At 32.2% G+C, this 27,454-nt stretch overlaps 1 protein-coding gene across 1 annotated transcript in view; it reads right to left on the bottom strand.

The window, feature by feature from the left end:
- The window catches only part of NCKAP1 (NCK associated protein 1), a 77,067-nt gene that overhangs the window by 7,071 nt on the left and 42,542 nt on the right, over positions 1 to 27,454 (bottom strand). The window contains exons 17-26 of the mRNA XM_011359942.1: positions 26,358 to 26,490; positions 21,697 to 21,816; positions 20,921 to 21,060; positions 19,946 to 20,077; positions 17,470 to 17,688; positions 17,148 to 17,278; positions 16,779 to 16,876; positions 8,157 to 8,250; positions 2,077 to 2,159; positions 1,567 to 1,647 (exon numbers count right to left, since the gene is read on the bottom strand). Coding sequence (XP_011358244.1) covers positions 1,567 to 1,647; positions 2,077 to 2,159; positions 8,157 to 8,250; positions 16,779 to 16,876; positions 17,148 to 17,278; positions 17,470 to 17,688; positions 19,946 to 20,077; positions 20,921 to 21,060; positions 21,697 to 21,816; positions 26,358 to 26,490 — 1,231 coding nt within the window. The remainder of the gene's footprint in view (positions 1 to 1,566; positions 1,648 to 2,076; positions 2,160 to 8,156; positions 8,251 to 16,778; positions 16,877 to 17,147; positions 17,279 to 17,469; positions 17,689 to 19,945; positions 20,078 to 20,920; positions 21,061 to 21,696; positions 21,817 to 26,357; positions 26,491 to 27,454) is intronic.

Genomic DNA, 27,454 nt, shown 5'->3' with positions numbered 1-27,454 from the left:
AAAGTTAATTAGTGGCTGCCCACAGGTTGAAAATAGGAAGAAATAGGAAATGACTGCTAATGGGTACAAGGTTTCTTTTTAGGGTGATGAAATGTTCTGAAATTGGTTGGTGATAGTTGCACAACTCTGTGACTATACTAAGATCCACTAAATTGCATACTTTAAATGAAATTTTATTATAGGTGAAATATATCTCAATAAAACTATTAATAAACATATGTTTGGTTTTTAAAAAGTAGGAAGTTCTATTTAAAGTTGCTAGAAATGTAATACAATTATGTCAGGTGCTAAGAGAACTGAGTGGTTGCTCAGAAAATTAATTATTATTCTCATAATCTGCACACCAGTACCTTCTCAAGGACTGATTCATCTTTAATGTTTAATTTTTTCCTATAGTGTTTCCACTTAAAAAATAATTTTGTGCTATTCATACAGTTTTCAATCACAAAATCATAGGACAATCATTCATCTCAAATGTTATCCTGTACAAAGCACTGTGAGAGAAACAAAAATAAAGAAAACTAGGTCTTGGTCTTCACTATGTTTATGATCTAACATAAATTTAAGTGGAAAAACACAAACTACAACACAAGGCAGAATGTATGTAATTCTACAACGAACAAACAAAGTTTTCTAGTAACACTAAGAAAAAAATCTTTATCATCACTTGGAGAGAATCAAGGGATGTTTTTTAGATGGCAACTGAATCAGGCTTTATAAAATAAGCAGGATTTCAAAAGGCAGAAATAGAAAATGGCAGAATTTTCAGGCATGATAAATTAGAGAACAAAACAGATGTGAGAATGCACACAAAGATTTTGTTATCTCACAGGATGCACATAAAGACAAGGGTAGAGTAAGAAAGGGAAGAGTAGAAGGAGGATGGAACAAGAGATGAAAGATAAGGCTTAAAATGTTTGAGTGGCATCAATTTTGAGAAGAGACTTGAGTGTCACACGAAAGAATTTACTTTTTTCAGTCAGTGATTTCTGAAATTTGAGAAACAGAAAACAATTTTTTCAGGAACCTTAAAGGTTTGGAAACCTTAATTTTTGGCCCGGTTAGGCCCTTTTTCAATTTTTTCCCCTTGTTAATTCTTTTTTGCGTTAGATCAGTGGCTGGATTTTATGATCAATAAATTTTCAAAACAAAACTGTGGATTCACATAAGGCTACCAACCTTCTATCTTATATTTATTATTTAAAAACAGAATAGCAAAAAAGTTTTAAAAACTGATTGAATTTAGCTTCATTTAAAACAGAACAACTCTTATTTCACTGGGTCATCTTTCTCATTCGGCTATGACCATGTATAAACAGCTTATCTATCAGTTTAAGAAAAAAAGATCGGTATCAACCCATTTTACACTTGAAGACTGACTTTCAAAATACCTACATAGTATTTTGGTGCTGAGCTCTCAAAGATGCATTTTCAAAGGCAAGTATGCTAACTGACACTCTAAAATAGAAACTTAATAGTAGTTTAGGATTTATCAAATTTTATTTTATATTTAACTTAAATATTTCATTTTAGAAACTGTAAAAATCCAAATGGAAATTTTATTACCTTCATATCAGTCTCCCTTGGAATGTGATCCTTGAAATCTTCAATTGAGCTTACAAGAAAAGGAATGTGGTAGGACAAGACCTAGGCAAGACAACAAACAAGAAAGTAGAGTTATTTTTAAATGGTGATCTCTAAATTTATGAAATATTACCACTCGATTACTTCTAGTTATCATAAAAATTATCTTACTTTATCTATTTTCATGTGATTTTCTGAGATGCACAGAAATGGAATGTATTCGATGCCAAACCGAGTATAGTCAAAATGGAAAATGCTTTAATGAAGAGTAAAGTTTAAAAAGTAATGCAATATCCAGGTAAGTTATACCCTCTGAATTTCAATACCAAAACAAAGTTTAAATACCTTTAATTTCTGTGTACTTTACTTTAGATAACTATGAAAACTGGAATTTTAATTATATCACTGCCAACTATAAAGAATAGCTTTTAATTTCTGGGAAATTAAAAGGGATTATTTGGATATAGATATGTACTTATAATGGTTTCTTACATCTCTAAGTGCTTCTTGTGCCAATGAGCGGAAGGATAAAATTACACCAATTATTGTCATCCTCTTCAAGACACTGTCAACAGCTAAATTTGAAAGAAGGGGAGAAGAGAAGAGTGTAAATTGGATTCTTTCTTAACCTTGGAGAAAATTCTTTGTCATAAAATTTCCATGATAAAAGGCACAACTAATAGCAATCTGATTATAGCAAATGATTAAAGAGGCAAATGTATTGAAAGCTGATATTAAAATTAAGAAAATTATAGTTTATTTCAAATGCAGTACACTCTATTCTTTAAAATGGTTTAGATGGTTCACCAGAATCTTGAAACAATCATATGAGATATGAGATATGAGATAGTATATATGAGATAGTACAATCCTATCTCAGAAATGGCAGAGGTAGGAGGAAAGAGACTAAGAGGAGAAAGAAGCTGACCAGAGTAGACATGAATTAACAGCTCAAATGGCCCTGGAACTTGGAGATGCTAAATTCGTAAGTTGCTGAGGTCTAGAAAGTCCAGAAACAAAAAGTGACTATTGACAGCCCAAGCAGTTTCAGCAAGACCAGGCTGATAAAGAGTATGAATGGGTTTGATCATTTACATTTTAGTTACAAGGCATTATTCTGAAAATTATTACTACATATTCAACATTAAAACTTGGTTTAAAAAAATCAAGGGCGGTTAGGATCGAAAGGATCAATACCTTCATATTAAAAAATAACAACGAACATTTATTGAATTACTTCCCATATAAGACACTATGTAAGAAGAATACAATAAACAGAATAATCTAGACCTTAAGTAACAGTCTAAATGAATTGCCAAGATGACTAAGAAAATATTATCCCATTTATGTGAAACAAAAAGATATACATATATATTTGTATATACCAAACAAATTTCTAGAAAGATGTATAGAAAACTGTTAAAACTGTTAAGTATATAGTTACCTTTGAAGAATAGGACTGGAGAGAATTGTTTTATTTTTACTTTTACCTCATGTGTCGTTTGTTTAAACCTTTACAATAAGCACCCTTTATTATGTAAGCCAAAATGTGATGAGAATTAAAACAGCAGTGTTAAACAAAATGATGTTAACGCACAAGTATGTCATAAATTCCACAAGAGCAGGAACCAGTCTTATTAATCTTTTTATTTATCTCTAGCACTGAGCAGAATGCCTGAAACCCAGAATATGAGATGTTCAATAAAATGGTTATCCACGAAATGAGGCTAGAAACTGTTACTATCAAGAAAAGGAAAGAAGAAATGAGGATGAAAGGAAAGATTTCTCTGAGAAAATGTCATCTAAGCTGGGCATAAAGGAGTAAGAAGAGAAGGATATTCCAGGCCATAAAACGAAAGAATAGCAACTCAGAAAAAGGAATGGCAGAAAACAGGTGAATAATTAGAAAAATAAGTAGTGTGATAGCATGTATTTTCCAAAAATTTGTTGTTGCCCAAAACTTAAATAATAAATTTGCAAAAACTATATCTTATAACCTCCTCTTGAATATATACATCAATAATGGCATTCTGTGTTAGCAGCCCAAATGGACCAAGACACATTCCAAGGAAGTAATATTAGAGCAGTGGCTATGTGGGGGTCTTGGGCCAAGCAAGCAGATTAAATAGTGGGGGAAAGGTTGGAAAAAAATTGCTGGATGTGAAGTTAATCCAAATAAAGTCATTTGAATACCATGCTAACAAGTTTAAACTATCCTTCAAGCAATAAGGGGGTTGTTCAAGATTTTCAAAATACAAAGAGTGATAGGAAAAGTATGTTTAAAAATATGATTCTGAATGTGGGAGACAGGTTAGAATGGAAAGACTGACTGTTAGGAAGCCATGACTATAGACAAAACAATGATAAAGCCTTGAAACGATAGCCACAGGAACAGATTTGGGATTTAAGAGGTGGGATCTGAAGTAGGAGTTACAAGTTCAAAAACCTACAGCAGGTAACATAAAACAGTAAAGCAGACAAAAAAGACAGGGCAGTGAGTAGGAAAGACTGAAGAAAAAACTTCTAAAGGGGACAGCTGCAACTTAGCTCCAGCTAATCACCGCCATGTGGGAAATGCCCAGGTTTTTTGGGGGGGAAGCCAGATGTTTTTTTATGCAAAATATCTCATTATAGAAATACTGATCAAAAAAAATTTTTTTTAATTTAATGCAGCATAGGGCCAAACAAAGTACATCTTTGGGCCAACTGTGACCTACCAATTAGTGAACTGATCTGCCAGATACAGCTACTAGATGCAGAATGCAATGATAAGAAGAATCAGGGAAGATACCCAGGTTTTCTTGTGTGAGTCACTTGAAAAATGGCAAGGGAGGTAATAAAATGGTCAATAAAGAATATCAGGCTTTTTCTCCCCATTCACTTACACCTCCCATGAAGGCAGGATTATTCCCATTACTGAACGCTGTGAAGTGTCTGTGGGGTCATATGTCTGAAGATGTCTAACAATGTTTCTCAAACTTTAGTACAAATAAGAATCACTTGCTGGGCCCCAGCAACGTGACTCAGTAGGTCTGGGGTGTGACCCAGTAATTTATATTCTTAACAAGATCCTAGGTAATGCTATTTTGTTGTTTCTGGTCCACAAACCACACTTTGAGAACTACTGGTCAACTTGTAGTTGGTGTTAAATATTTGGAGCTCAAAAGAAAGTCAAGGCTGGGGATAAATATTTAAGACACATTGATAAATAAGACTGGATGCATTCTCCCAATAGGACTGTAGAACAACAACTAAGAAAAGGTAGAGGTAAAAGTACTGGCATATGAAGAGGAAAAAATAAAAAGGAGAATAAAAGAGATAAACACTACAGAGAAACTAAGTAGAATAAGAGTGAGGAAAGAAGACCTGAGTTTGCAAATGGGAAAGCAGCCATATTACAGTATATTTAGAGTAGAGAATTGGAAAGATGAAATATATTTCAAATTTTAGGCATTCTTTGTTTCTTTTTTGTCTGTGTGATCTAAGTTTCTAGCTGATTTTCTCTTCCTTCAGCCTAAAAAACTTCTTTTAACTTTTCTTGTAATTCATAAGTTATCAGATAAAAATCTTAATTCCACTTTTGTTTTTGAAAGGTATCACTGCCTGCTATAGAATTCTAAACTGTTTTTTAAAAAGCTCTTTAAAGATATTGTTCCATTTTCTTCAGACTTGTAAAGTTTCTGATGAGAAGAATACAAGCCAGTCAAAAAGTTTAGCAATATGAAGAGTGGTAGGATGAATTAAAAGGCAGCTTTAACAACAGATTTAAAAATTGTCATTTCACAAGCAGTCGCTGGCTTCCGGGATCAGTGAAATTGCTTGGGATGATGAATGTAGCAGAAAGTCAAGAGTATGACAGTACAGAGGAAAAAGCGATTAAAATCACTAACCAAATTTCATACTCCAGCATGGATAAGTAAGTAAAGCCAGGAATAGGCTGATTAGAAAACTAGAGAGACATCAAAGTTTCAATGAGCTAGAAAAAGTTTAATAGCAGTGAAGGAGTGGGAGAGCTGGAAGACATGACTCTGGTCTGAAAGCGAAGTTTCAAATTCAAGATTTTACCAGTGCAACAGTTTCAGGGGATAATAACATCCAAAGTATTACTAAAGTTAAGGTCCTTGGAGGCAACCTTCAGGTTTGTAGATAAATGGTGGCAAGGCCAGGACAAAAGTGAGCAAAATGAGTTTTAAAAAGGAAGAAAACAAGAAAACAAAGGTCTGGATTAAGGAAGCCAGTAAAGTGATGAACCTAGCCCCAAGAAACACAGTATCATAGAATAGAAAGTAAGGAATAGGGACATTATTCAATTTGTTTAAGTCACATAGTTAGAAAGCCTAAAACTGAAAATTAATTTCAGATTACTTTCCAATTCAAAGCTATTTTTAATAAATTACACCGCTTTTTCTTTTTAGGGGAATTTAAACGAATGTTTGTTGACTGTGAAAATCAACTTCTGGATATAGGGTAAAGGTAGAGATCAAAGGGAATACTATGGAAAATAGTTCAACTGAAAGGGTAGCTTTCTCTACTTCTCTAAATAACCCACTATCGAGAAGATTTTATTTCTACAGTAACATAAAAGATTTAATATATTCTATTTAAAGAAAAATTTGTTATATAGATAGGTCATTAAAATTCAACAATTTAGATTTTGATTTTGGCCAATTTCACAAGTCATTAATCACTACCATTATACACAAAATTCAAGTAAACAGAATCTAGATAAAAGATTATGGATTTTATTTTGAAAACCCGCAAATTCTGCTTGGAATTTTAACAAACTCTATTTTGTTTCAATTTCACAAACAGAGTTAAACTAACAGTAAACAGGAATTGAACACTGCAGTGGATTAGTTGCTTCTGACCAGACGATGTAGTCAAGTGTTGTTTATTAGTAAAAAGTTAATTAGAGTTAAGGCTAGTTGGGTGGTTAAATGAGTATTTAAAAAAAAGAGAAACATGAAAAAAACAAAAATGATAATAAAGAAAAAAGACTAGAAAATATAAGTATACAGTAAAACAATAACAAATCAGGTAGCTATTTAATAATTTTCTACTAACTATTCACACACCTTCCTATAATGCTACCAAGACAATCTTTTTCATTTTTAATTTCATTTTTTAAAATACTATACAGTAAACTTGACTTTTTTCCTCTCTTTTGGTGTATAGTTCTAGGAAAATATTTTAGCATGTCTACATAGACTTGTGTTACCACCATCACCACTGTGGTGAACAGTTTCATCACCCCCGAAAATTCTCTCGTTGCTTTCTCTTTATATATCTGGCAACCACCAATCTACTCTACAAGGTAACCTTAGTGTAATTTTATACTAATTTGTACTAAATAAGTTTATATTTTTTTAAGGCAGGATAGATAGCCTAATAAAGTGATCCTCTAATTCATTTTATAGCTTTATAAAATTTGATATCGTTACAAAACATTTAAAAGAAAAATATCAAAGGGGAAGTATGTAAAATATATGAATGGACTTTAATTTTAAAGATTATTTTTTTATTTAGGATAAGTAACTCTATCTCTGGTTTTCTCAAATATAAACAATGTTTTATTTGGAATTTCATTAATTTCTTAATGTTGAGAAGGCTTTTACATAAATCAATAATTTTATAATTTAAAATAATTTTTAATTATAACTGAGTTCAGGTACAAAAAGCAAATGAAAATACAATTAACTCAAGTGCATCTAAAATAGCTTCTTGGCTAAATAAACTTTAATAAATATTTAAGATTCAATGTTACTTCACAGTATACCTCCCACAAAGAATCAGTATCAAAAAGATATTAAAAAAAATTTTTTTAAAGCTGCAAGTTCAAGTTTTCATGCAATGAATACTAGTTAGCAATAAAAGGGAAAAAATTACCGATTCACTTAACACAGATTGGTGAATCTCAAAAAAAAAAAAAAAAAAGCTATGTAAAAGAAATCAAACACAAAAGAGTATCACTTTGTGATTCCATTTATATGACACTTTGTGATTCCATTTATATGAAATTCTAAAACAGCAAATTTAACTTACAGTGACAGAATTCAGGTAAGTCATGGGGTTTTGAGGCTATGCGGGGGGAGCTGAGTACAAAGGGACATGAAGAAACTTTCTGAAGTGATAAAACTGCTCTATATTTTGATTGTGATAATGGTTACATGGATGTATACATTTGTCAAAATCTATCACAGTTCACTTAAATGTGTACATTTTATTATATGTAAATTATACCTCAAGTTGATTTTTAGAAAGTTACAGACTCAAAAGTCAATTCTCCATTAATCTAAATTAATATAGATTTACTATATTAAATTTAATGGGTTCATGAACTGATGACAATATTCATTAAATATTTGACACATGGTACTAAGAATATGGTAAAAAATTGTGAAACAAGTACTTAAAAGATTCTTCGACTGTAAAACTTTTATAATTTTCTTCATAAGCTAAAGAGTATTATTCATAATTTACTACTTATATTTGTTTACAAATTTTGAGCAAAAACTAAATATTGAGTGTCAAGGTCTTCTTAATGCTTATAGAAAGTATCATGAGTTACCCACATGATAATCTTTTAAAGAGTGCAGCCATCTGGTCTGGTTTGTCAAAGCTGGTCCTCATTTGTGTTAGCACATCAACATTCTCCACCACAAGTTTCTGAAAAAAAAAGAAAGATCCTAGGTCAGGCATAGACCTCCTTGTATTAGAGATAAGAGCAAGCTTTTGGAAATTACAATCTGGCAAGTAGGAAATACAATCCATGAAATCCAGATGCTCTATGCTATACATTTTTATTGTTGTCTTAATAAAAGCATCTTAAAATTATTTACATAGGCTTAATTTTTTTTCAGTTTGCAAATTCAAGAGAGAGGTTCAGGAAAAAGCAATAAAGATAAGTAGTAGGATAAAGGATTATCTTATGTTTAGACACAGAACAGCATTAATAATAAAAAGCAGACACTGAGGTGGATAGAGAGCAGTAAATTCCAACCGAAACAAAAAGAACTGTTGAAGCTAAAGCTGGCCAAAGATAGCCTAGAGTTCATCGCTGGATATATACAATCAGAGGGAGACTAACTTATTGGGTATGGTACCACTTCATGGGGATTATAAAAGAGCAAATGTTTCCCAATACGAATTATCAAATGGAAGTGTCAACTATCTACCTTCTCTTTCAGGCACCACTGAAAAAAGGGAAGAGACTAGAAAAAAGGAAGGGATATAAATAGGGGAAGAGGGTTAAGGATAACTGTTCAAGAAAAGCATAATTCATCCAAGACTGTTTTTCTTAAAAAGACCAATGGAAAAGTAATTTAAAAGTTATAACTAAAACAAATATAATTAATTTGATTCTGGAAGAGATATTAGGTATATGTATTAGAAAGCCTACATACATGTATTTGAAATATTCAGGAATGAAGCCTAGATTTGGATATATATAATTCTAAATACATATGTCCAGGCTTCACCCCTGCATATATCAATTCAGCAGGTCAGAGTGCAAAGACATAGCAAGAATGCTGTTAAAGTGCCATAGTGGTTTTGTTACGAGCCAAGGCTAATGACAACTGAATTAGGGGGAGCATGAAAAACTATATAGCAAATCTACAAAAATCATTTTTTCTGTACTAGTATATATTTGATTTATATTACTTGATATTACTTCAGATTACTTCTCATTATGCTCTCAATCAAATGTTCAGCTCCAGTCTCATTTATTTGCTAAATTCAACTTCTACGGTCTCTGATTAGACTGCCTGCTCTCCCTAGGGTCAATTCAATACTTGTCTCATCTTAAAATGGATTCAATCAATATACACTCAAACTATATGCCCAACCCTGAGAGTGCTCATGTTTACTGAACACAGTATCATATATCCATGAATCAAAGCCACCACTGAATTTTAAATGTGCCATTAAGAAAAAAAAAAACTTTACCAATTAAACTGACATGTTTTCTATAATCATCTGACTATAAAACACAATTCATATATGTTAATATGAGATAATTGTTTTAGAATCAATAAGTTATAGTCTATGGCATATAATTAATTAAATTACAGTATATATTTAATAGTAAGGATACTGTGATCATTTTTAAGCTCCCAGACTAGACAATTTACTAACAATTCCATTTACTCTGATCCGAATGAGGGAGGTGATATTCCAAGTTTAAAACTGAGGAAACTAAGGCTCAGAGAAATTAACTTGTCCAAAGTTACAAAGATATTTTAAATAGTAAAATCTGGAATTTGAATGCAAGTATGTCTGATTTAAAAACCTACGCCCTTAATCTCTAAAGAAATAGGTCCCAATGCTTAGTGTGCATCAGAATGATTTGGAGAACTTATTAGAAAACATTGCTGAGTCCCAGACCTATATATTGTGATTTAGCAGGTCTAAGGTAGAACCAAAAATTGCACATTTTTAACAAGTTCCAAGTTAATGTTGATGCTGTTACTGATCTGGGGACCATACTTTAAGAACTATTACCCTAAAGCAGCAGTCCCCAACCTTTTTGGCACCAGGGACCAGTGCTCCTATGAGAATCTAATGCCTGATGATCTGAGGTGGAGCTGAGGCACTGATGCTATTAGCACTGGGGAGTGGCTGCAAATACAATGAAGTTTCTCTCGCTGCCCACTTCTTACCTCCTGCTGTGCTGCCCAGTTCCTAACAGGCCACAGACCAGTACAAGTCCTTGGCCTGGGCCCGGGGGTTGGGGACCACTGTCCTAATGCATTTGTTTACACTTACACATCACTCTTAGAAAAAAAAAGTTAATGTCATCTCTTCTTGAAGGTGTAGTTTATATCTTTAATTTTTTTCTTTTCTTCTTCAATTGCATCCTGAAATAAAGCTCTCTATATATTTAAAGCCACTGAGTAATATCACTGATGAATGGACTGAAAGCCAGAAGTAATACTAGGAATTACCAAAGAAATGGTTTGGAACAAACTGAGAAAAACAAAGTGAAACAAATCAACAGTACTAAAAAAAATTCCTGTTAAGAAAGTGTTACATGCTTAACGCAATCCATATTGCAATTTCCTACTTCATTTGAAAAGAAAATCTTCTAGGGCTCTGTGAAGAACTAAGAGAACTGATCTGTAAAATGCCAAAAACAATTCTTTTGGCAGGTCTGGAAGAATAAACTGACTCAATGGGCACAACTCCAAATGAAATACTCCAAGAATTTTAGTAGGAAAGAAGACTGGTTGTTTTCTTCTCCAGAAAGTAATAAACATATTTTACCATAAGTACACATGCATAGGGTTGGCTATGTCTGACACATGATTTATTCACAACCATTAAATATAAAGAAGCTCTCCTTTATTTTTATTAGCACACAAATTTACTCTTTGAAATAAAAAGATCCTCAGCTAAAACAGAAACTAAAGCAATTAAGGTCATGTTTAAGATGAAAAAAAATGCAGGCACATAATATTTAGCCTATGTCAATTTAGAAAATGAGCACTAAGAAGTTACAGGATACTCTTAAAAACATTGTAACTCCCCCAAAAACATCTCATGCACTAATTTCTAAAAGACTAAAATGATATCAGAGGCATCATCATGCTCTATTGCAGAGAGTATGGAGTATAATTATCTTCAGAGGGATACTTGATAATATAAAAAAAATTTTAAATGTTCATATCCTTTGATCCACTTTCAGAAATTTTACCTATAGAAATGCTCAAAAAGTATGTAAACTATGTGGAAGTGTTGGTTAAATGTAGAGAATTATATACATATATCTAAAACTCTGATTTCTCCAGAAACCCAGTGAAATGAGAAGAGAATTAAAAGACAAAATGAAAGATTTCAACAAATTTCTAGAAGATAGAAACTGGAGCAAAAATTAAGTAGCGATGAGAAATGTGATCAGCAAGTTCCTGTAAGGGAGACACAATGTAGAAGGCAAGCTAATGCATGTCTCAGGACCTAAGCAGGGCTCAGAAACTATAGATGGTGGCACAGAAAGGAAGGCTTGAGGTTAAAAACAGAGAGGTTATTACATGTCTATATGAGAGACTGTTATACATCTAACTTCTCATCATCATATTAAATGATGGCAACAAGAAGACTCTAAATTCAGGAATACCAGGAATAGAAGGTGGCAGGAGAGAGAGAGGGAGAATGACTTAAGAATCATGGCAGCCAGCCATATGTACTAAGTAAACCTCCAACCTCTACCTTCTACTGATCTCCAATAGACTTCCACCTTCCAGATGGAAATCACTGTGTTTGAAAAATTACTTGCAGGAACCATTTAAAGCCTAGGATGAAAATACCTATCTCCAGAGAGAATTTCTGTTAGTTTCTGCCAAGCACCTTGGAGTGCTACTCATCGAGGACCACCTTAATCCAAGTTCAAGACTCAAGATTCACTGGACAAAAGAGAGCAACCGGAACAGAGCTCCTGTTGAATAAGGGTGAATCATTTTCATTTCTACTTCACTGTCTCCTTGCGTGTTTATGTAAAGAGGGTGGAGAGGAATTTAAGCAGACATCCCACTCCCCACTTTGGCAGGTTTGTTTTTTGTTTACAAACCATCTTACCCTACAAGGCCACCAAAATTATAGCTTAATTTAACATATGTTATCTCTGGATTAGCAAATGTCTTCAAAAGTGGCTTCCAGTGCTAGGCTTGTGTCTGACTTCCCGCATTCTCCTTGATTTTAGCCTAGAAATAACCTTTTAGTTCTTCTTTAAAAGAAGATTCTTTTTCTTTATATATCTCTCAGACTTTTTCAGTTGGTCTTAGGAGAAAAGATATAAATCACTGGTCCCTAACCTTTCTGGCACCAGGGACCAGTGCTCCTATGAGAATCTAACGCCTGATCATCTGAGGGTAGAGCCGAGGCGGTGATGTTGGTGCTGGGGAGCAGCTGCAAATACAGATGACGCTTTTGTTCCCTTGCCAGGCGTTCACCTCCCACTGTGTGGCCTGGTTCCTAACAGACCACAGCAGTTAGGGACTCCTAGTCTCAATAACCTAGCCAATCAATAGTGGAAACAAACCTCTATATGTCTGTTTCTGTAATTTCACATATTGTTATTCTATAGAAAGTAATTTTATAGGACACTGAAAAATGTGAAATTAGAATCATCATTCACAGACTGAGTACTTCTGGAGATTTACCTCGGTGAGATAGGACAGTATACAACCCACTGAACTTGTCTATATGAAACATCATATTATCATCAGATTTCTTATGTAATAAAATAAAGAATACCCATGGAAGTGTATGCCTCACACAGAGGCTGAGACTACAAAGTCAAAAATAACACCTTCTCCAGTTCTTAATAATACATCAGTAGCTGAATCCAGAGAAATCTGGATTATTTCTTGGTGTCGTTAAAAATAATTTTCTCTAAGAAAATTATTGTAAAGCACTGTGCAATTCCAGAAAACTGAATTTTAGGACTATGTTTTGAAGAAACCTAAATGATAAAGTCACAATGCTAGAAATGAAAAGCTTTCATATTTATGGTTAACCATATGAAGAAGCCTTTTGAAAAATATTTCATCATAAGTACCTGAGAAGCAGAAAAGTAAAAATAAAAACTCCTAACCACCAAAACATAATTGTAAAATCTTTTTAAAAAAGTCTTCCTATAACTAACATTAAATCATTAATAAAATATAAAAATTTTTATGAAGGTAAAATAAAAAGTCAGCTAAAGTAAGGAATAATCACATAGAAAACTGTTACTAAAATCAAGTTTTGGAGAAAGAAAGTTTTAGTATTCTAAGCAATCTTGGTTTGGGGAGCATATTACCTTTAATGAGAAACTCAAGCTAACTCACACCGATATATCTCAAAGATGATGATTCCAAGCTCTTATATAAAATGTTTATTTGGTCTGGCTTTTTGACTCAGGTTTATTATCAGATATTTGAAAAAGAATCCAGCCAACAAATACTCTTAAATCATAAAATTCAATAGCATTAAAAAAGTCAACATTATTTATACTATCATCACATCACCTTTAAATTTAATTTTAAAAGTATCCGAGAAAGAAAATATAGTCTCTCTAAGATATGAGAGAAATGTTAAAACACAAGCTTCTTCCATTTTTTTTCAAGAATATATTTGATCACATTAATAGTTAGGACACAAATAAGACAGTTAAACATATAAAAGTGGTTACAAGACTAACAAAATTTGAACTCAAAAAAGATCCAGAAATAATGGACAGTATCCAACAAATAAATTTTTAAAAGAACAACAAATAAATTGTACAAAATGTAAGATGTGGAGAGCCATGGTTTAAGGTCAGTATATGTAAAAAACAAGAAAACTTATCTGATTCCAAGTTAATATGAAAATAGTTTGATAGAGCTACCAGAAGTATTAATGCTCTCTTATATTGTATTAGTAAGTACAGTATCCAGAATAGGTAAGTACATCCTCACTACTCAGATCTCTAGCTGAAGTTTAGTCTCACTCTGAATTGGCCCTATTCTCTAACAGTGACGCCAACAAGAGAAAATGTGTACAGAAAAGAGTAAGACTGAATATGAATATATTTCACATGGGAAAGAGGAAGGTAATATACAAGTTTTTAAACATGTAAAGAGTGATCCTGTCAAAGGCAGTCTCTGCCTCTTCTAAGAATGAGGACCAATCAAAAATTACTGTTTAGATACTGACTCAAACATAACTAGAGATATGCAGTAATTGATGAGACTATACTTCATTTTCAAAAAGACTAGATTATCTACCAGGAAAAATGTATATGTTCCTGCATTAGATAAGGGTGGGTTAGATGACTGCTCAGATCCCTTTCATTCCTAAAGACATGGTACTAGTATAAGAACTGGAGCTAGATAAGACTAAATAGGTTCAAACTTCAGTTTTTACACTTATTAAGCAGGTGAGCCTAGACAAATTACTTAATCTTTCTTGGTCTTACTTTCCTAATCTGTAAAATGGGGACAACTCTAGTTTTAAGAATTTGGTGGACTTAATAATATACATGTGAAAAGTTTAGAAAGTCCTAGACAAAAGTAAAGAGTCAAGAAAGCTAGTAGCTATTTTTATTTTTGCATCCAACAAATATTTACCAAGCATTTACTCTATGTTGGAAACTAATTTAGCATCAAGGTTTTAAGAGAATTTATAATTAAATTTTTACTCTAGTGAGAGTGGCATAAACATATACATGATATGGGAGGTTACAGGTAAGATATACGTAAAGCTGGATGATGAGAATAAGAAGTGATGCTTGCTATTTTTTAAAAAAGTATGAATGCCAAATTGTACACCTGAAACTTACTGGGTTTTGTTAACCAATGTCATCATAATAAAAAAATAATAATATAAATAAAATAAATAAATTTTTAAAAGTGTGGTTAAGGAAAGATATTCTGATAGAATGACATTTGAAAAATACATGAATGTTATGAGAAGGCGAGCTAAGACAGTATCTCAGTAAAGAGTATTTTGAAGTGATACAACAAGTAAGTACATCATGCTGGAAGAGTAAAGGAGGTGAGGAAAAGTGAAAGGCCAGACCTACAAGGGGCCTTCCAGTACTGTAAAGACATCGGATACCTTTGAATTCTCATAGATATGAATACAGAGAGAGCCAAACAAGCTAATTTTTATAACTACATCACATATTCAATTCACTACATGAAAGAACAAAGAGGCACTAAAAATGCTAACAATTCTAGAAGTACATACTTATTCAGTTTTAATAAAAACAAATTGGCAAAACTAAAATTACTGGGACATAATTCTTCTATTATCTCATACCGAAAGAAACACAAAATAAACTGGAGATGAGAAATTTGCTACCTGAGAATAGTAGGACAGAAAAGATAATGTATTCACAGTGAAATGAGTCTAATAGTATTGCTTGGAAAAAATAAAAATTAGCATTGCAATGTTTGTGTATTTAAAACCATAGTAAGTATAAAGTTTGTGTATTGAAAATCTGCACTATAAAGTATCTAAAAGTTGACTTCTATATAAGAATTGCAAAACATTCTTTTAAAAAAGAACAATGAGAGGACAATAACATGATGAATATCAAAATAATATTTACTCAGTACTTATTGTATGTCAGGCGCTATGCTGAGTACCTAAGTGTCTGACATGTATTAACTAACTCACATATTCTCTCAAAGTTAAAGCCTAGTGAGTTCAAACTTTGCCCAAGTCAAAGCTTGTAAGTAACAGGACTGCATTTCAGGAGAGCCTGACTTGAAAGCTTGAGTTCTTAACCACTGGGTAATACTGCCTCTCCTTTTAGTGACACTGACTCTTGCCATGTATTTCATTCATTCAGCAAAATATTATTAACTTTGCAGGAACTGACTTATCCTATACATTTGCTTGATTTTCAGTAAATCAGATTACCACATTTAGGTCTCTAAGTGCTATATTTGAAATGCAAGCTACTTATCAATGCGACATACTCTCTTCTTAAATAATTAAAAAATGCAAGGCATAAATAAACACCAAAAAACTTTCACAAAGAAAAAACATATTTTAAAACATGTTTTTTCTATTCTGGTCATAAGCTCAAAAGTTTAAGTGAAGTCTTATGAAAACTAGACAGCTATTATACACACAGACTCATTTAATACAAATCACCTTAACACTGGAATATTAATTTTTAAAAGGCTTTAAAAAAGAGTTATTTAAAATGCTGCTATTTTAGCCCTTTTACATCTTTATTAAAATGCTAAGTATTCTAAACACATTTTTCATCCAGCTTAAAAGGACGTTAAGGTAATTTAAAAGACTGCTTAATAATAAGAAAAAAACATTAAGTCTAATAATGTTTATATTATTTAACTGTAGAAATGAATATATTCAAACTACAAATTTAAACAAATGACTTTGGCTAGATTGTGAACACGGTCAGTCAAAGAAAAGCATTATAGTAAAAGAGAATAAAGGTAGACCAAAAAGTCAAGAAATCCGAGTTTTAGTACCCATTTTAGCAAGACAACTCACCTCCCTAGGCTTTTAGTTTTTTCATCTGTGAAACGGAACAAAATGAAGGTGCTACTGAAAGACATGCTAGCTCTACAATTTCATTCACATATGAGAACTTCCATGTCAGGTAAAAGTAATTAACATTCTAGGCTAGCTGTTGATTTTCTTGAAATGTTTTTCAGAAATTAATGTGTATAAGCTAAAAGTGATAAAGACTGTATTACCTTAAGTTCAGCAACCTGCGATGAAATATGCCACATAAGGCTTTCACTTAGGAACTTCATACCATATGGGCCTAGCAGTTCTGATAATGATCTCATTTCTGAAAGGAAATGTAATTCATTTTACACTTTGACAGAGCAAATACTTCAAGAAAATGAACATTAACATCAAAACATTCCATTATAGACAAATTATTAATGCAAAAATTCTGAGAAAGTCTCTGGAGTAAAAAAAGTAACACATATGCAAAAGTAAGTCTATGATATAATGTATGAGTATGCATATAATTGAATGAAAGTAGTCATAACAAAATCGAAGCCAAAAGAATCAACATTTCTTCATTCTCCAAAACGTGTCATAGTATTATTCACCTGATATGTCAGAATACTCCTCTGCATTGAATGTTAATTCATTTTCTGTAGGTAAGTTCACGAATGCTTTCATTGCAGGGAAATAAGCTATATGACCATTGCTGACTTGTCTTAACAAAGTTTCCAAATACCTAAGGAGAAAAGTAAATTTATAACCAGGAGAAACTGTTTAATTCAAAATTTATTTTGGTATACATTCCTGTATATAATTTTAAGTTGACTGATAACATGAATGAACACTTATCCACAAAAAAATAACTTTCTCAAGTAGTTCACTGCAAAAAAACTTTATATGACTCCAAATTCTAAATGTGTTCCTTACCAATTTGTGTATAGACTTGTAATGGTTGGCTCTCCATGACTATCTAAATGTTGTGTTTGTTGAAGAAGAACATTATTAAATACTCTTGTAATATCAATCTGCACATAGTTTTCTATCGACTGGAGTACAGTCATGTACGCTCTGACACTTGTTAGAAGCTCTGATGGTTTTGCAATTTCCTGTGTGGCTTGATTATACATTGTCATTCCAACAATTGACCTGGGGGAAAAAAAGATTAAAAAAAGAGCTCTAACTTATACATTTATGTAAATGGGCCATTCAACCTACTGATCTCTAGTATTAAATAAGCAATGAAATTAATTTCAAATACAATTTGTTACAAAGCCATGAAATTACTATCATTATCTTCTTAAGAAACAGCCTAAAAAAGATGAATATCTAAAAAGTAGAATGAAATAGAAATGCAAGTGATTAGAAAAATTCTAGATCTGATTTAAGGATAAATTCTTTTAACATGATACACTGTCTGTAACAAATGCAATGACTACTAGACCATAGCTTGAATTCATCTGGCACTGTTATGTGCTAGTAGTTTTTTAGGCTTTATATATATTACCTATAATGCTCATATTTAATAACCCTCTATGTAGTTGTTATTATCACATTTCACAGATGAAAAAAACTAAGGCTGAGACTCAAGTAAACTGATCAAGGTCACTTTGAAATTGATGGGTCTACAGTTTGATCCCACATCTGCTTGACTCAATGCTACTTCTCAGCAAAATATATTACAGTCAAAACATGGCAACAAACCAAACTTTATTGTTCTTTAATCACTCACAGCACATAAAACACAGTTATATTTGGTTTCTATCCCAAGAAACTATATAAGCCTAAAAAGAAACACAAATTTTTAAAGTACTTTCCTTCACTGGCCACCCACCCCTATTTTACCTTCTTTGAAACTCCCTGAGCATTAGATTTCTAAAGCTCTTAGTATTTGTAAGGACGAATCTTTAAAGACAACAGACAAACCTCATCACTAGAAACAATCCCACAAGACCAATTCAAGACAAAAATGTTATCCTTATATATAGTCCCTAAGTCCTAAGATTGTGCTCAAGTGATCAACTAAAATCAGCCAACTAATACTCACAAGTTATTTGTCCTGGCATAAAAATCTTTATCAGGTAAAGTAGTTTACAGTTTTGCCTTGATCTTGATCACTAAGTAGATGTTTGGTAAAAAGAATGCCTGCTTCTTCACAGATTAATGAACCAGACTGCATGTTTACAGAAGAAAAACAAGGAAGCTGTAAACGAAATCCTACTTTCCACCTACCGTTCTACTACTCCCACCTAGTTGAGAATAATAAATACTAGAGTGCATAATTCCCCTTTGGTCTGAAAACTATAGCATTCTGGGTTTCACTGTCAAATGCCTGCCTTACTAAAGGAGAGCAAAAGACAGTCTTTGTTCAATACCAGGCTCTTCTCTAATCAACTGATAACTTAATATCCAATTCAGTGCCCACTTATTCTATTTCCTAATTGTTGTAGTCATCTCATTAACTATAGCTCTAAGTTTTATATTGTTTCATTTACTACTCATAGTACCTATCACAATTTTATGCATATGACACAAATGCTACTTGTTAAAAACTACAAAACTCTGGAAAATCTTTGGCAAAATTTTGTTTTATAAATTGCTTTAAGGCCTTCAAGAAAAACTTGTCGAATCAATCAATATTTTCTTTCATAAAGTTTAAGTTTAGAAAAAGAATTAAGAAACAAAGTGGAAAGGTTTCTGACTTATTGCATATATTATTTTAAGAAACATATATATGTTTCTTGAAATTATATTTATATTATATATATATCAATAATATATATATATAAAACTTATAAAACTCTAATTAGAATTGACTGCCTCAAAAGTCTAGAATTCTATTGGCATAACAACATACATTTGAATCCAGAAAAGACTTAAGAGTTCATCTAGTCCTGAGGTTTTCAAATATTTGAATGTGATACCCGATAAGATATGTATCCAGCATCACAACTCAGTGTGCACATACATACACATAATTGAACAGTTTCATGAAGGAATATTTATACTTACTATGTTCGATGTACAAATTTTTTCCTACTTCTTTCTTTCTCTCCTCCCTCTTTCTTTTCTTAAATGTTTACTACAACCTTTTAAACTGATTTCATGACCCTCTTGGATTGCCACCTGCCAACTGAAATATACTGATTTGCTCCAATCTTCTCATTTTGCATATGAGGAAGCTGAAGTTCACACAGATTAACTGTCTTGTCCAGTGTCACGAATAGTTAACAATAATCATGGAACACAAATATGGGTAATTTAAGTAATTCCCTGTTCACTATTCTTTATACTTCCCAGTTCTACTAATGCTTTCCTCATAAAAGTTGACATTATGTAGATATGAGAAATAAATACAACTCATTAATTGAACCAACAAACAAAAACAGTGTATATTTTTTCTTACTTAGTAAAGCGGATTTCCAGATGAGAAGTCAAATATTCTCGTGGAGTAAAGGTATGTTCCCAAACCACCATGTTTGGTACGTAATTTATAGAGAAACACAACTCAGAAAGTGCAGTGTGCAATTTATCAAGGCTGAGAAAACATTAATAAATAGTAAATAAAATGTTCAACATTTCTTTAGAGCAATACAAAATTAATTTTATAAACATATCAGACCTTATTTGGGGATAATAATTACAGAATTCAATTCCTCTCCTAAACTCATCTGATGAAGTTCAAAATCTTTAAGGATATCACTAACACATGAGAGCAATTTTCTAAAGATAGCATCGTTCATATGTTTCTATATTTAGATGACTATATTGACTTAATATACAAGAGCGAGCTTATTTCACTCCATAAAGACAATCATTTCTAACTCCTGCTTAACTTTCTGTTGTAGAGGAAGAAAGTTATCTGCTAAATGGCAAATACCTTCCTCAATGTAGGAAGTGAGAAAGTAGGAAATTTTTATTTTAAACAAAAAATTGTTTACCCATTATTGCCCACTTATGCCTCCCTCCAAAAGAGCCCTGAATGCTACTTATTCTTATATATCCATTTAAAAATATCAGGTATGTTATAATACATGAAAACATTCCAAAAATAAGGTCTCAGATATCTAATTTTAAGTAAATTGAAAATAAAAGACTGCTTATAGTGTACCCCCTAAATTTTTAGACAAATTCTTGGCCTTCAGTATTCTGTATATAAAGACAATATATTGTCTATTACATCTACTTTCTTCAAAAATCCAAAATCTGTATTTTGGGATAAAATAAGCACTAACTTGCTATTCAAGTTCACAAAAGCTAAAAAAAAAAAAAACAAAAACAAAAAACTAATGACTGGGTAATGAATTTATCACAATTACTAGCATGTTCTCAGTAGTAATGCCATATAAAAAAAAAGATGTAGTAAAAGTAAATGGCTTACTTGGTCACTATCAGCCTGTTTTTCCTCATGCTCTCAACTCCTGGTTTTTCCCTTTCAGGTTCTCCTTTCTTACCAGTTTGTTTTTTTGACTTCTTATTCACTGCTTGACTAATGGTTTTGGCACAATGCTTGGGCAGCAACTAAATTTTAAAAGAAAGAAATCTTAGAAGACACCAATTACTTTGAAAACATATTAATTATTGAAATAAACCTTAGCTGAATCTAGACTATGTAGGAAATATCATGCTAGCACTAAGAATGGAGATGTGAGTAAAAAGTAGAGTTTACCTCGCTAGTTAGCTTAGGGAGCCCACATAGCTTGGTGAAAAACAGAAACAGATCAATCATATGTGAAGAAACACTTCAGAGAGGAAGTTCTATGAAGACTGTAGTTTAAAGGATAAGTACAAACAGAGTAGGCAAGCAAAAAATGAGAAAGAACATGTTACTGGAAGGAAAATGGCCTATGAAGAACAAAACTATATTAGGACACTTCTAGGTGATGAAGCATAGAGTGCAGGTAGGATAGAGAAGTTTGAACTATTAGGAAGGAACTTCAATGCCAAGCTAGGGGTTGGCTATTAAACAGTAAGCAATCCTAAAGATAGTGACAATTTTCAAAAACCTGATAATGGAGCCTTACAAGCAGAGGTAATGAACTTTATTGAGATTGTGAGAATAAAAAAACAAAAAATTAAAAAATAACTGGCTAACGGATCATTTTCTTTCCTTTTTACACAAATTTACTACCTGTAACGAAACATATAAATTATCACCTGGTCACTAAGAGTACACTGTTCTGTGCAAATATCAGTGATGAGATTTCGAGCTTGTTTGGCCATTTCATCCAGGAACATATTACATAAGGAAAGACTGCGATCTCCAATATGATGTCGCTGTTAAAGCAGGATAATAAATAATAAAAAAAAATAGTAAAAGTTATAAGAAAGCAGTTTGAATTAAAACACTTTAGAAAACATGGAAAATAAAATCTATTCTACAATAAGGAGTGGGGGTGGGGAGTGTTATAGACTTCTTTTATCTCATAACAATTAACCTACTATACTGTATAGGCACAGAGTTGACATAAAATAAGTACTTGCTGATTATACAAGTAAAGTAGTATTGGAAGGAATATTAAAAAAAAGTATTTTCCTTTACATGAGAAACTATTAATTTAATTTTTAAATTCCACAAAGTCCTTATCAAACATAAGATGTGAAATACATTTATTTACAGTAATGTTTTCTAATCTTACTTGATTTATATACATATTTATACACATACACATATATAAAAATCTTGACACAACAAACAACTTTTTAGTGTATAAACAAAAAAGAAAAGCTTGAATATTTAAATAAAATTGTTAGAAATCAGTTGGTAAAACAAAGAAATTCACAAGGCACTCAACTCCCTAAAATCAAACTGCCCCCGCCCCCATCTGGGAGAGAAAAGAAGCTGAGCATGAATTTTCTGAATGCAGTAGAGAAAAAGAACATTACAATGAATTTTTAGATTATATCTGTATCAGTAGACCCATAAGCACACTCAAACCCAACTACCTCTATCTATAGTATTCTGTACCTTTTTTGTTTTGGTGGGTTTTACGATAGTTTAATAGGTTTTCCTTGTCAATGGTAACCGGAATGTTGAGTACATAATATTGTAAAACTGTGTACTACGCAGTTGTAAAACTTAATAGAGAGATATTTTAAAGAGCTTTCCTTCCCTCACCACCCCTAATTATATAAAAAACATAGAGAGATGGCATATTTTTACACTGCTGAAATTAAGGTAACATAATAAAATATGAAAATACTTAAACATGCAAAATAAATGTTCCTAGATCTATCATGATACCTTACAATGTGTTTTACTTAAAATGCCCTTTAAAACTTTAAAAGGGATCTACAGACCAAATACAAGTAAATATTGGTTCATTTAAGAAAAGATTTCAAGTTATAAACGTTTAGGGTTCTGTTTAACCAAATTCTGACTCATACAAGATAAAACATCTCTTACTGTCACTTCTTCCTAAAAAAGAACACTGAATTAGCACTGCTTCACATTTACTAGACTAACTTATTTAAAATACAGATCTGATTTTACTACTCCGCTTCAACGGCTCAGAAATACTGAGACTAAAAAAAAACAAGGTTTCTTAACATGTCACAAGTCTCTCTTTAATCTGCCCTCTGCCTCTATCCGCAGTACTGAGAACAGACTTTAGGAGGACAATGGCAGAAGCACAGGGATCTCTTAGTAATCCAGGCAAAAGATGACATGGCTTGGTCAGGGGGAGAAGAGGCAGGAGTTTGGGTACATATAAAGGTAGAGCCCAAACCAGAAAACACTCCAAGGTTGGGGTAACAAGAAGATCAAATAGTTCTATTCTGGACATGTTACATTTCAGATGGCGAAAAATACCTAAGTTGCATCTGGATATAAAGAAAAATCTATAACTGAAGGGAAAGGTCTGGGCTGGAGTTAAAAATCTGGGAGACAGCATACAGAAAATTTTTAAACAATGAGACTGGAAAAAATGAGTAAACTACTATATTCGATGGTACAGATAGATCAACACATTAGTACTGCCATTATTCAGGGGTCCTGCTGACCTAGCAGGGTATAAATTCAAATCTAGTTTAAAAGGTACTTTCTCAAATTTATTTTAAGCATTCCAGCTCAAAAATGTGGTCTCGGCATTAAGAAGTTGTTCTGGAGGCTTTTTATATAATATCTCTGATCTAAATAAGCTGAATGGCTAAAACTAAAATTATAAAGCCAGACTGCGCTGAGAACTATGCATATCAACTTACTCTATCCTCACTTAGGTTAATTCCCTCAACGGTCCTGAAGTACCCCATGTGTACTGCTACCACAACACAGATCGTCAGATCATGGATTTGTCAAGGGCAGAGACTGTGTCTTTTTATCACAGAATTTAATTTAACAAGGCAGCTAGAAAATAACAGTCTTTAACAAATTAGCTAAATGAAAAACAGAACACTGCCACTCACTAGCTACATGCTTATACGGAGAAAGAAAAATCAGTCCACCAAAGACTTTCTTCATCATTAAACTAAGAATACTTATCAGCGGTACTATGTTGTCACTTTGTCACAACAATCAAATGCAAAACAAGGGAATGCTATGTAAATTTTATGGTTCTATTAAATATAAACACACTATTAAAAATATAAACACACTATATAAATATAAACATACTATTAATTACCTGTTGTAACTATTTAATAAAAATTGAGTCTTATCCTATTCAAGAACCAACTAAATGAGGCAGAAACATTAAAATAAGTGATCTAAGGTAGATGACAAACATTATAATAATGATATAAAGTACTATGAAAATATGGTAAAAAAAGAGACAAATTCTAACCAGAGGAATGCTAAAAATCTTTTTGGAGGTGGGATTTAACCTGACTACTGAAGAAAAGAAAAGAGTACAACAGGTAGAGGTACAGTGAAATGAACTTTATGTTTGAGGAAAAGCCTTTAGGGGGCCAAAAAGTAGACAAGTAAACTAGTATGGTTTGTATGTACTAGGCTAGTTATAAAGAGTAGGGAGTGGTAAGTTGAAGACAAGAATGAGGGTAGAGTCCATTAACAGATGAGTAGATAAACAAAATGTGGTATATACATACAACAGATCATTGTTTACCCATAAAAAGGAAGTTCTGATACATGCTATCACATAGATGAGCCTTGAAATATTATGCTAAGTGAAATAAGCCAGACACAAAAGGACAAATATTGAATGGCTCCACTTATATGAACTATCTAGAACAAGCAAATTCATAGAGACAGAAAACAGAGGATACCAAGGGCAGGAAGGATGAGGAGTGACTGCCTAATGCTTATGGAGTTTCTGCTTGGAGTGATGAAAGTTTTGGAAATGAATAGTGGAGATGGCTGCACAATACTGTGAAGGTAATTAACGCCACTTAACTGTACATCTAAAAATAATTAAAACGGCATATTTTAATGTTATATATACATGTATTTTTGAATCACAATGTAAAAAAAAAGACAATAAAAAAGAATGGAGTAGAGATCGGATTGTTGAGGATTTTAAATGCCTGGCTGAGAAATTTTACTTTCTCCATATGCAACAGAGAACCAATGATGATTCTTTAAGAAGGAAAAGAGGTACTCTGGTGGCATTGTATTAGACAGTCTTAAAGGCAGAAAGACTGAAGGCAGGAAAATTATTCAGGAGTACATATAAAGAATACTGAATATCTGGGCACCAGGCCCCAGGTGCACACAGTGAACATGTGGGAGGAGATGCCCCGCCTTCAGAGATCCACTTCTTAAGGGGAAACAGTAACATCCATAGGTCAGGGGTGGAAGTGGGGGGTGGGAGAATTAAAGATGGGGGGGTGGAATACTGAATATCTGAGCTACAATAGTGACAAAAGCGATGGAAAGTAGAGGATGGATTCAAGAAATGATACCATGCAAATAAAATTAAGAGGATTTTATGGGTGATTTAATGGGAAGGATAATGGTGAGGAAAAAAATTAATAGTATATCTTAGGTATAAAGCTTGCCAGGGGGAATCTATTAATCTAAAAATTGTATAAATCTATTAATTGCGTATTAATCCTAAAAGTATTCCCTTAATAAACTTCCTCCAGGCTAATCTCTTTCTCAGAGTCTGCTTCCAATGGAATACTGGAATACAAACCTGCAAGATGTTATCCAATGCTTAAAGATATTATTAATGCTACTGCTACCTGTTAAGTTTCTTTTCTACAAGTTCTATAGTTCTAAATAAAGGAATTCAACACTAAGTTAAATTAAACAATTTAATTTTAATATATATCTTATCCATTTACAAAGTGGTATTTTTTCCCTAAAGATTAGAAGAAATACTAAGTACATTTTTGATAGATACTTGGTATCAACAAAATTACTAAGTATCTCAATTACACAATAACTCTGAGTGCCTGAATGCCTATGTATGTTTTACAAATACCAGCAAATCTAGATTTTACTTACTATAGCTATTGCATAACGAGTCAGTGAAATTCCTCTTTGACATGTTTATGTTTAGTCACTAATCTGTACATTCAATTTTCAAGTCTTTTCCATGATAGTTTAAGAGGAAAAGCAAGCATACGAAATCAATTATTGTATATAACTTTACCATTAATATTTTACCTGACCCACTATTTACTTTAATAAAGTTAATTCCAAGTGACTTTATATGTTCTTATAAACATGTATGTGAATTTATCCATCCATCCAAACATCTATTCTATCTATTCAAGCATTCTTCCAATTCTGTATAGAGATATATTAGGTAGGAAGCTAAATGAGGTAATCAGACTTTGTTAATATTTGGTTGGTTATATGTTTGTTTTAGTTTATCCTGCCTACCATATAAATCACAGTATTACTCTGAACTTACCTCTTCTGGACATAGTTCATGTGTGCAACTCATAAAATGAGTGCAAAGTAGTGGAAATGCAATTGAGTATCTTGACTGAGAGGGTAACTCCAAACATTGCTGAAACATCTTCTCAAAAGCACGACTATAAAAACTATATAAGAAAACAAATTAAAAAATTAGAATCACAATATTTATAGTTAAAATTTTCATGATATAGTGCTTTACAGTTAATTTGATTAAAGTGAATGAAAGTTACCATTTGGTAGCATTTATTACCTTGAGAACAGTTATATTTCCAGGGTACTTCTTACACACCAATAATCATTCCAGAGTAATAAAAATATTATTTGTATAACAGTAACAAATTTTAAAATACAAACTTAAGCTAGAAAATAAACCGTATTTATGGCAAAAGAATATGACATTCAAATCTTACATCATCATATTTCAACAAAGCTAAGTCACTATCGATTTTAAGAACCACTAAAAAAAAGAAGAAAAAAGAAACACCACTATTTTATGTATAAGAAAAAGAAACATTGTCAGTTAAACAATGACACACCACCAGTTTTAATTACTTTCAGATGTAAGAGATGTTAAAGAATATTATGAAAAATGTAATACATATCAGAATAATAAGATAAACATGTTTTTATTTTGGATATGATAATGTGACTATGAGAAAATAGATAAAAATTAGTTAAAGTTAAACAGAAAATTACAAATTTTAAACATTACTGAAATTGCTTTCATTTCTAAGGGAAGAGGACTTTCTAATTGCTGTCTCCTTCTTTAACAAGAGGAACTTTTTTATAGCTCAAAAATATGTTAACATAAAATGTTTCATTTTCTTTCCAAGGAAGACTTTGTGTCAGACAAAAGTATAGGGTTCCAAATAATCTTTAAAATTCTTGTAAATCTGACATGTAAATTGTGTTTTACAAGTTCCTTTAAAAGATCCTAATGTCTTCATTGCCTGGTAATTTGGAGTTCTTCTGCAGTACTGCTGATTAAAGCCAACCTAACAAACTGCCAAAATCAGTGTCCACTGAGATTCTCTCGGCATTTTACAAATAAAGAGACATACTAGGTTTTTCCAATCTGCTTCCCTAAAG

This window comes from Pteropus vampyrus, unplaced genomic scaffold, assembly GCF_000151845.1.
Source record: "Pteropus vampyrus isolate Shadow unplaced genomic scaffold, Pvam_2.0 Scaffold2, whole genome shotgun sequence".
Lineage (NCBI taxonomy): Eukaryota > Metazoa > Chordata > Mammalia > Chiroptera > Pteropodidae > Pteropus > Pteropus vampyrus.
This window is presented reverse-complemented; position numbering and strand designations above follow the sequence as displayed.